The 10,675-nt window shown below is 48.5% G+C and overlaps 1 protein-coding gene and 2 long non-coding RNA genes across 3 annotated transcripts in view; 1 reads left to right on the plus strand and 2 right to left on the minus strand.

Annotated features, from left to right (window-relative positions):
- The window catches only part of SCML1 (Scm polycomb group protein like 1), a 17,221-nt gene extending 14,813 nt beyond the window's left edge, over positions 1 to 2,408 (plus strand). Inside the window, 2 exon segments of the mRNA XM_058714326.1 lie at positions 1,555 to 1,737; positions 2,343 to 2,408. Of these exon segments, the coding sequence (XP_058570309.1) occupies positions 1,555 to 1,737; positions 2,343 to 2,408 (249 nt within the window).
- Positions 2,409 to 4,483: 2,075 nt separating this feature from the next.
- LOC131502600 (uncharacterized) lies at positions 4,484 to 6,350 on the minus strand. The gene is made up of 2 exons (XR_009257089.1): positions 5,892 to 6,350; positions 4,484 to 5,364 (listed from the first exon to the last, which is right to left on the minus strand). It is a non-coding gene; the product is annotated as an uncharacterized LOC131502600 (long non-coding RNA).
- Positions 6,351 to 6,427: 77 nt separating this feature from the next.
- LOC131502599 (uncharacterized) lies at positions 6,428 to 9,438 on the minus strand. The gene is made up of 3 exons (XR_009257088.1): positions 9,159 to 9,438; positions 7,761 to 8,685; positions 6,428 to 7,495 (listed from the first exon to the last, which is right to left on the minus strand). It is a non-coding gene; the product is annotated as an uncharacterized LOC131502599 (long non-coding RNA).
- Between the last annotated feature and the right edge of the window lie 1,237 nt (positions 9,439 to 10,675).

The following is a 10,675-nucleotide window of genomic DNA, read 5'->3' on the forward strand; positions in this document are numbered from 1 at the left end:
AAAAGGGAAAGCCATATAAATTATTTTCCTTTCTATTATTATTTCTACATATGTTATATTTGTTCCTATTTAAAAAAAAAGGCAACCTTATAAGCTTTCTTGAAATATTCTTAGCAGTTTTTGGGTAAATTATAGAGTAGTCATTTTATACAAGAGATACTTATTTTAAAACTTCCATATTTTGCATAAATTTGGACATTGCACCAGGCATTCAATGCTCACATATCTCTATAAAGATGTCTATGTCCAGATTTTTAAAAGATGTATATTTTAGTCTGTGTTTATTCCTCATAAGGATACTGTTTCATATTTTATTCTATATATGAAGTATACGCACAAGTACATCTTTCCTTTTTGAATTTAAAATAGCACTTTGTACCTCCACATAGGTAAATATTAACTATTTAGTGAGATGTTTTTATTCTGTTAAAAATACTCACATTATTTGCCATCACTACTGATACCTCTGACCTTACTCTTCAGGGTTTCCTTCCAGGGAAGTTCTCTGTCTTATGCAATGTTTCTAGTTAATTTGCTTTCTGAGCCAATTATCCTACTAAATTTGGGAAGATATGTTACTTCTGATTGGTCATTTTGAACTTTATTTTAAAAATTAGAACTTTCAAGTGAAACATGTTCATTTTTATTGTTTTGTTATTTATTACCTTGTATAACATTTGATGTAATATTTATAAGCTGTGAGAATTGGTGCTAAGTGTATTAGCCATTTGTTATTAAATGCCAATAAAATGTTCACCGGGGGCAAAAATGTACATTTTCCTTTTAGAAAACCAAGTGTGCTTTATAAACACATGCAGTTATTTACTGGGCATCTGTGATTTAAAAGGTGCTTTTATTTATGTTTTTCATTTCTTTTATTTCGTATAAGACCAGATTCTATTTTAAACTTGATTTTCTCTCAAATTGTTTGTGTGAAGATGCCGGTGCCCGGTTGAACAGTCCTCAGGTGTGTTTGTATGAATACTATGTTTTACAGTTTTCGGATTTAAAAATTTAATAAAGTTTAAAAAACACAATAATTAATGTCAGAGCCTCAGACTCGAGTTTATTCGCTTTCACCGCGTGACATTAATGCACGCACTCATTAGAGTTGATGAAGAGGCACTCTAGTAAGTTCGTGGGTTTCTGTGTCCAAATACTTGAGTTTTAACACTTGCCCTCGTTCTACGTTTAAGCGGATCCCTCGCAGGGGGGCCTGATCTCTCCTAGGGCCTTAAACCGGACCCCGGGGGAGCAGTGCGACGTGACCTCGGGGAGCTTCAGTCATCTGTCCTCAAAACCTGTTGCTCACCGTGGTATTGATGATGGGAACGAACGTGCCAGAAAACGCCAGTGCCCCCGCGCATCTCGTCTGCCCTGAGTTCCCACGTCTGCCTGGCGATTCTGGCTGCTCCTGTGCCACCGGGAGCCCGAAGCCGTTCTGCCTTTGTGCGTCCAGTTCTCCCAGCTTAGGGGTGGCCAAGCCTGAGAGGCTGGGGCCTGGGCTCGAGTCGCCTTCGGCGTCTGACCCCTTGTCCCCCTCCCCTGCACCAGGAGCTACTGCTCCATGCCTTTGAACCCAGAAGCTCCTACCGCTGCAACAGCGGGTCTTGTAGTTCACTGGGGACGACGGGGCCCTCCCTGGCGGAAGCTCCAGGGCTGAGGCGCGAGTGCCCGGAAGCGGGGGGGCGGGGGTACCCCTTCGCTGAGAACCGCTGGTTCTGCACTGTGTGCTTTGTAACCTCTTAGTCCAGAGAATGAATGTCACGCCACATGAGGCTCTTGTGAAGCGTCGGGGCTTTCAAAACCGATCTTTCCCCCGGTTTTGCCTCTCGGCGCATCCTTCCGGCAAATTCCGCAAGCTGAGCTCCGCGGCCCTCTGGGCGCGTGGAGCATTTGCTTTCGTGTTTGCACGATTGCTAATCGTTGCAACGTCTTAAGATGTGCATTCCAGAGGAGGACTTGCCACCCTTAAACCCAGGCCCCCTCTGTAGGCATGAAAAAGCCATGCCCTTCTGTAATGTTAGAGATTGGGAACTCAACATCATAACTAGCTAGGCACGATGTAGTCGGGAGGCAAGATACCGCGTTTTCAAGCTACGTCCGGGATTGTATTCCCAGTTGGCCGAGTGACTGAAATAGGTGTGAAATTCTGGGGCTGTCCGCACAGTGAGGTGCTGGGACTGGCTTCCATTTAGAAGTCCTCTGAGGCGGACCCAGGGAGGGAGGGAGGGAGGGCTCCAGGGTATGGAGGACGTGCCGCCCAGGGCTCACGTTCAGAACGCGCGGCAGACGGTGTTCCTCCCTTGACCTCCCGACATGTCTCCTCTTTTGTCCTGAAGGTTGTTGAAGTTGAACCTGGAAAGCAACTCTCCACGGTGAGCATGCACTTGGAGCATGCGCTCTGATCGAGCTCGCCCGCTGTCCTTGCTATACTAGAGGCACCTGGAGAGACGGGACTATCTTCTCTGGCTTTGGCGGCGCTAGCAGCCCAAGGGGCCACGCTTGAGGACCAAGCGACCTGCCTCCTCCCCTCAAGCTGCCTAGAACATAATCGAGGTGACCGAGCGTTCATGGAAACGAGAGCCTCAGGATGCGTGTGATACAGCACGTGAGCCGGTTCCTAGCGTCCACGAGTGATAAGCGTCCTAATACTCCAGTAATTCTGTGTCCTGCTCTTCAGCTGAAGAGCCAAAGCACTGAATCAAGCTCCTTCGTTTGGGGAAATAATCCCTCAGGGGCAAGGGGACGGGCAGGGCAGCCTATGGCCTCAGGAAGCCCCCCTCTGCTTTTGGCCGGCCCTCGCCGTTCAAGTGCATTGACGTCGGGTGGGGTATACATACTCCGCGAGGCACAGAAGCCAATCCATTGGGAGGGGGACGAATGTATTCTATGTTCCTTTCATTATTTTTTTATTTATATTTTTTAAGATTAAAAAAATTTTTTTAAGTATTTATTTTTGACACAGAGAGAGACAGAGCATGTGCAGGGGAGGGGCAGAGAGAGGGGGGAGACAGAATCTGAAACAGGCTCCAGGCTCTGAGCTGTCGGCACAGAGCCCGACGCGGGGCTCGAACTCACGGACTGCGAGATCGTGACCCGAGCCGGAGTCGGACGCTTAACCGACCGAGCCCTCAGGCGCCCCCCACCCACCTTCCTAAGTTCTCCCCTGTGCAGCCCGGAAGTGGCATTTCCCAGGCCCCTTTTCCAGTAGGGGGCTTAGGTTCTCCCAGAGTGAGGAGGAAGAAGGGATGGAGAAGCAGTTTTTCTGTGGCGGCTGCCTGGGACAGCCTTTGGCGTCAGCAGCAGGCAGACGTGCATTTGACCAGTGGCCTCTGGATGTCGTCCTGACATTTACCCACTTCATCGTGCAGGAGGCCGAAACCACTGAGCAGGCTTCCCTGCAACCCCTGTGCTTCCCCCATCTCTAGAAACTGCCTCCCTCATCTTGGCCCCCTGCCTCCCAGCAGCCCTAGAAGCTTCTGGTTCTATTAAACCACTTCCATTCTGCAGACTGAGAACGTCGTGTGTCCCCTCTCAATCTACCTCCCTCCCTATAGAAGCTACCCACTGTTGGGAGGGAAGAGTAGAAGTTCCACAGGGAGGCCCTTTCTGTTCTCTAGTTTAAATAAGCGAGTACCGGGGCGCCTGGGTGGCGCAGTCGGTTAAGCGTCCGACTTCAGCCAGGTCACGATCTCGCGGTCCGTGAGTTCGAGCCCCGCGTCAGGCTCTGGGCTGATGGCTCGAAGCCTGGAGCCTGTTTCCGATTCTGTGTCTCCCTCTCTCTCTGCCCCTCCCCCGTTCATGCTCTGTCTCTCTCTGTCCCAAAAATAAATTAAAAACGTTGAAAAAAAAAAAATTTAAATAAGCGAGTACCTTTCATCAGACCTAGGACTCCTGTGGTCTCAAGATGCGCCACTGTCTTATGGACCAAATAGGAGAGAAGAACGTGGCCTATGGAATTGCACACCACGATCATATATGCAGGCAATCTCATCGATGTTAGGATGTGGAAAAAAGGGGTGGGTTAAGACATAAAATGTCGGGGTGCCTGGGTGGCTCGGTCGGTTAAGCGTCCGACTTTGGCTCAGGTCATGATCTCACGGCGCGTGAGTTCGAGCCCCCCGTCTGGCTCTGTGCTGACAGCTCGGAGCCTGGAGCCTGCTTCAGATTCTGGGTCTCCCTTTCTCTCTGCCCCTCCCCCACTCACACTGTGTCTCTCAAAAATAAATAAACTTTAACAATTTTTTAAAAAGACATAAAATGTTGGGGCGCCTGGGTGGCGCAGTCGGTTAAGCGTCCGACTTCAGCCAGGTCACGATCTCGCGGTCCGTGAGTTCGAGCCCCGCGTCAGGCTCTGGGCTGATGGCTCGGAGCCTGGAGCCTGTTTCGGATTCTGTGTCTCCCTCTCTCTCTGCCCCTCCCCCGTTCATGCTCTGTCTCTCTCTGTCCCAAAAATAAATAAAAAAACGTTGAAAAAAAATAAAAAGACATAAAATGTTAACTCTCAAAAGCCGAACAGGTAGTTTTAAAAGGTTAATGCAAAGAAATGAAGAACTAAAGGCCGATGACGTAAGCCCAGTGAACGAACGGCAAGAAAAGAGCAACGCTAGTCTGAGCTTTGGAACAACCACAGCCCGGAGGAAAACAAAAGCAATCTGATCAGATCTGCCGAAAATTCACACTTATCAAGATTGAAACGTGAACGGACGGCCAACAGCACAAGCAGAGGGTCTTGCCATGAGTGTATATTTTACCTTTAGGCATCGGCTGATGCTAGACAGAAGCCATCACGCTTAGCAGGTCATTTAACAATTTCCTTACATCCAGCAAAGAAACAAAAGAGGGAGCTGGAATGATTCTAGATTAACACTGTCTTAAAGACATGTCGTCCAGATGCCACGGGTAGACTTTGTTCAGATCCGGATTGAAAGACGCCAACAGTAGGGGTGCCTGGGTGGCTCCGTTGGTTAAGCATCTGACTCTTGATTTTGGCTCCGGTCCTGCTCTCACGGTTCGTGAGTTCAAGTCCTACGTCAGGCTCTGCACTGACAGCGCAGAGCCTGCTTGGGACTCTCTCTCTCCCTCTCTCTGCCCCTCCCCCACTTGTTCTCTCTCCCTCCCTCTGTGTCTCAAAACAAATTAACAAAATTTATTTTAAAAAGCCAACAGTAAAAGGCGTTTATGAGACAGTCCAGGAAAGGCGAACGCCCGGTGGATATTAGATGACAGTAAAGAGTTACTCATTTATGACCATGTGGCCGCGCCAGACTGTAATGGTGACCAGAAAAGTCTGTGCCCCACAGCAGCAGGAAATGGATCTTGGTAAACAGCCGGCAGTCTCAACCATACGTCGTGATCCCACTGGCAAAATAGAACACATTCATACCTTTCTGAAATTTGCCAATTTCCTGGGTGCCCCCCCCTTCTCCCCGCCCCCCCCCCGCCATTATGCTCACACGCCTGGGTCCTCTAACCCTCCCTCCCTGCCGTATTTTCTCCATAGCACTTAAACTTGGGACTGCTTATATCAGTTCTAGCCCTCGCCTCTTCCTTTCCCTGTAGGAGGATCTTGCATCCGTCCATTGGCGTGGGGCTCGCAGTTCCTTCTTGAAGACAAAGTCTATCGCCCATGCCGTTGTTGACCCTGAACTCTGCTTTGGCCAACGAGACTAAGTGGCCCTCAAGCACATCAAGTGCCAGCAGAAGCGTTACGATGGCTTCTTGGTCATCTCTCTCCCATTCCCCTCTGCCACGAGCACAGCTTGTGCCACGCAGGGGCTGCTCCTTCAGACCGGTTTCGGGAGCAAGAAGGCATGTTGGGGCGGGACCAGGCCAACCCACCGCCTCCTACACAGCGTGTGAGTAAGAAGCCGATGTGTGTGACTTACTGGGTTTGGGAGCCTCGATAGCACAGCTCAAAATAAGGTGAAATGTAGCCGATGCACTTGCTGCCATCGTGTTTATTTGTACACCGGACGTCCTCCCCGCTAGAACGAACTCTTCATAAGGGCAGCGAGTCTCACTCGTTTGTTTCCTGTGTCCTCAGAGTCGAGAAGGGCGCCTAACGCGAAGCAGGGCCCAAGTATTTGTGCTCTGACTCATACTCCCAGGAATCAAATGTAGCTTGACTTTTTTTCCTTTTTTTGGTACTGAATTCATCCTGAGCCTTTCCGCAAGTAGGAGAGTTAATGAGTTAATGTCATAAATTGCCATTTGGCCTTTAGATCATTTTCTGCTTGGTCTTACATACGTAGTGCCAAGCTTTGAAACCAGAGGGAGAAAGAGTGAGTTACCAGAGAACAGTGTGGCTCTGAAGAGAATTAACAACTAAGTTCCTAACCCGTCATCTGGCTAACGTGACATCTCGGTACCAGCCACGGACTCACTCCTGCCACCTCACTAAATAAACGTCTGTAAGACTGAAAACGATGGAGATGCACGGTCCCCCTGAAAACTAAGATGGGCAGGCTTGCTTTGGCTACGGTTCCGGAAATATTTCCACTAAGTCTAAGGTCCTGGGGGCTGGAGTGAGACAAGTCCTGTGTCATCCATTTGAAGATGTACTCCCCCCACCAGCGCGAAAGCACGTCTGATTTCCGGGCGTGTGTGACAACCCGCGGCGCCTTCGGGTCTCACAAAGTACGGTCATCGGTGGCCCTGCCATGCTCTGCCCCTTGCCTTTTCGTTCCGTTAGGTCAATTCCCAAACACCCGGCAAACCTTAGAAAAGGAGGCAGAGGGAGTGAGCCTCTTTGGGGAGGTGAGCGAGAGACCCCAGGGACCTAGCGTTGCAGGTAGAAGCCACAACAAGAGCGTCCCTGGTAGCGGCGGGCGCGCACTGGCAACGGGATTTTAAAGTGTATTGAAAAAAGTATTTAACGTGCATTTTAAAAGATGGGAGGAAGCAGCCCCGGAAAGGTGCTAAATGCTTGGCAGGCTGCCCGGCAGGGAAGAGTGAAGGAAAGAGTTTGCTCCTTCACACCTTAGGCACCTTCCTGTCTAAGTGAGAAGAGAGCATCGCACTCCGGGGGAGGGTGGGTGGCTCAGTCGGCTGAGCGTCCGACTCTCGATTTGGGCTCAGGTCTGGATGCAGGGTCGTGGGATTGAGCCCCACGGTGGGCTCCACGCTGAGCCTGCTTAAGACTCTCTCTCTCCCACTGCCCCTCTCCCCCGCTCGCTCGCACGTGCACTCTCTGTCTCTCAAAACAAACAAAAACCCTCCAAATACTTGGATAACTTACAAATGTCCAAAATGTGGCAAAGGCGAGGTAGGCATGAGATACGCCAGGTGACCTTTGCCCGGTGGAGAGGAGGATGAGCCACCGGCACGAGGAAGTGTCGCTTGAGCCCAGACCAGAAGGATGACGAGCGGGGGGCGGAGGGACGTGTGCTTTCAAGGCCAGGGCCACCGAGCAGGGGTGAGCTGCCATAAACACGCCGATGTCTCTTCTAGTAGATTTGTGGTTCTTTCTTGTTTTTTAACGTTTAATCATCTGAGAGAGAGACAGAGACAGAGACAGGGAGAGAGGGAGCATGAGCTGGGGAGGGGCAGAAGGAAAGGGAGACAGAGGATCTGATCCGAAGCATCGTCAAGTGCAGAGCCCGACGAGGGGCTCGAACCCACAAGGCATGAGATCACGACCCGAGCCCAAAACCGAGAGTTGGGCGCTTAACCGACTGAGCCACCCAGGCGCCCCTGTGGTTCTTCTGAAGACATCATAAATACATCCGGTGAGCATCTTATCAAAAAGCCTTTACCTTTTTTCCTCATGGGAAAACAGTGGTGCCCACATCATTTGCTGAACAATCCGTCCTTTCCCGTCTAGTTGCAAAACATCACCTTCATCATACATTAAATCCTGAAAGAAAACGGATAAGGAAGCATGCAAATGTTCAGCTTGACTAGGTATGACACTCGTACGAACGAAAACAGGATGCGCGTTATTCTTCCCCTCTTATCACATTAGCAAACATCAAAAGCAGTATTAATTATTCACGCTGAGGAGAAGTGAATTCGGTACAAACACATCCGAAGGGCAGTTTGAAAATATCGATATGAAGCCTGACTAGGGCCACAATAAGGGGATTTTCGAAATTAAGTAGAGGGGACTTACTCATAAGGAAAGGCATTCGTGCTCCGTCCATCCAAGTAGGTCACGGGAGTGGATGTGTAGCATGACTCCCTGGTGGATTCTATTGTGTGTTTATATACAGATGTGTTTACATTTCTAGAAGACATTTGGGAAGATATACACAAACATGTTTACAGTGGGCGTCTCTGGGTAGGTGGGATTCTGGGTCTGTTTCATTTCGTTGTGCTTATCTTTCTGATTTGTCTGCAGTGTACTGCTTTCACGATGATTGTTTCATTACAAAAACACAGGCCATATCATGTTCAAATCACTGTGGAAGATAAAAGAAAATAACACATTGCCATTTAGTGGGAGGCAGAAACCGCAAAACCGTAACAGGAAAGCATACAATATGTCAGAGGGTCGCTGTAGTTTAATGGGACGTACAAATAGATTAAACACCCATATTAAAAAGATTCAAGGATGGGTTCTACAAACAACTGTAGGCATTTACCTACCTTGTCATTTGCTTTAAACATTACAAATAAAGGGCTGGACAGGCGGTGATCCGCAAATAAACAAAAAGTGGGCCGCAGGGACGATCCTGATCCCTGCCAGGTAGAATTACAGGCAAAGAGCAGTCAACGCATCTGGAGTCCTTACGTTGGTAAGAGGTTCGAGTACAGGGAAGGCAGACCATAAACCAGTATATGTGATCAATTACATCGAATCCAGAAGGAGGAATCAACACCAGATAGACCATACGGGTACTCGAATAGAAATGCAATAGAAAAAAAAGACCTTATTGTATCTTTCAGCCTTGAACATAAGTAAGCCAAATTAAAGGGCAGATATCAGTAGATAAAGGGTAAAAAGGTATTGTTGATACACATTAGACTCAAAAAGCGAATTCACTGTTTTCAGGGACGCACGGGACGTTCACCAAATTGAGGACGGACCAAGGTCGCAAGTGTACTGTGCATTCCAGAAAGCAAAGTTACTACGGGCTACAGGCTGCGACGTAAGTGAGAAGTTGAGGGGATAGTTCTGAGACACCACCGACAAAAACGATCATCACGCCTACCTTTCTAGCTACAGCTTCTTTCCCGAACGTTCTCCTTGAGTGCCAGGCCTATACCGTCGTCTCCCCTTACCCACGGACTTCGGTTACCCGAGGTCAACCAGGGTCCGGAAGCAGATGATCCTCCGGGCGCACCATCAGGTCAATAGTAGCCTGACGCCAAGTCACAAGGCCTGCGTCTCCCGCCTCACTTTATCTCATCATTGACACAGGCATTTTGTCAGCTCACAGCATCACAGGAGGAAGAAGAAGGGTGAGTGCAGCACGAGACATTTTGAGAGACAGAGAGACCACGTTCACGTAACTTTCATTATATTGTTATAATGGTTGTATTTTGTTATTTTTTTAAACTGGAAAAAATTGACTTATTTATTTATTTTGAGAGAGAGAGAGAGAGAGAGAGAGAGAGAGAGAGAGTGTGTGTGTGTGTGTGTGTGTGTGTGTGTGCTTAACTAGGATTTGAAGATCTATGACCTGTAAACACTGAAGTTTTAATAAAGCTGTCCTACGTCCTATAGACAATTTATATCTTATGTCTCCAAACCAGCTGGTGGCTGATGCCATTTTGTTTGAGCCAGGCTACTATTTTTCTCTACAATGGAGAGGCCACTTTTTTCATGCTTTGGACTTGGAGGTTAAAAATAAAAGTACAAAGGGTCAAAGATGTGCTTATTGTTGGTATCTCCAATAAAACACCTGTTTCCATCGGCTCTGTCAACTATTCCCTTCTTTTTAAAAAGCTTTGTGATAGTACATTTCAAGAACCTGTAAAAACAGAAGAGTAAAAGGAACCCCAGACCGATCACCCAGCTTCAATAATGATCAACTCATGACCAGTCTTGTTTCATCCATACACCCACCCACACCCCTCATTTCCAAGTTGTTTTCAAGCAACTATGACTTACCACGTAATCTAAACAGGTCAGTGTGTATATCGAAAAGATAAAGAGACTTTTTAAAAAGTAACCCTAGGGGCGCCTGGGTGGCTCAGTCGGTGAAGCGGCCGACTTCGGCTCGGGTCATGATCTCGCGGTCCGTGAGTTCGAGCCCCGCGTCGGGCTCTGTGCTGACAGCTCAGAGCCCGGAGCCTGTTTCACATTCTCTGACCCTCCCCCGTTCATGCTCTGCCTCTCTCTGTCCGAAAAATAAATGAACGTTAAAAAAAATTTTTTTAAAGTAACCCTACTATTGTCACACTTTAATAATTCATTTCTAACGCTATTCTGTAAGGAAAGGAACCAGGGCTCCTCGGAGAAATGTCTGACCCTAGGACTGGGGCAGGGAACATTCCAGGTGAGTCTGGAGCATCCTGTAGTGTCAGAGGGATGTGCTGCACAAAGCACCCACGGTGGGGCATTTCAAAGCGACACAGGGGCCAAGTGAAAGAGCTCCCAGCGGTTCGGTCTGGAACAATTTGAGCAACAAGTGAAGTAGTGTAGGATTAGAACCTGGCGCATGAACGAGATCCCCACGAGTGCACACTGCTGCAAATGAGGGAGCGAGGAAACAAACAAATGGGG

The sequence above is a fragment of the Neofelis nebulosa genome, chromosome X, assembly GCF_028018385.1.
Source record: "Neofelis nebulosa isolate mNeoNeb1 chromosome X, mNeoNeb1.pri, whole genome shotgun sequence".
In the NCBI taxonomy this organism is placed as follows: Eukaryota; Metazoa; Chordata; class Mammalia; order Carnivora; family Felidae; genus Neofelis; species Neofelis nebulosa.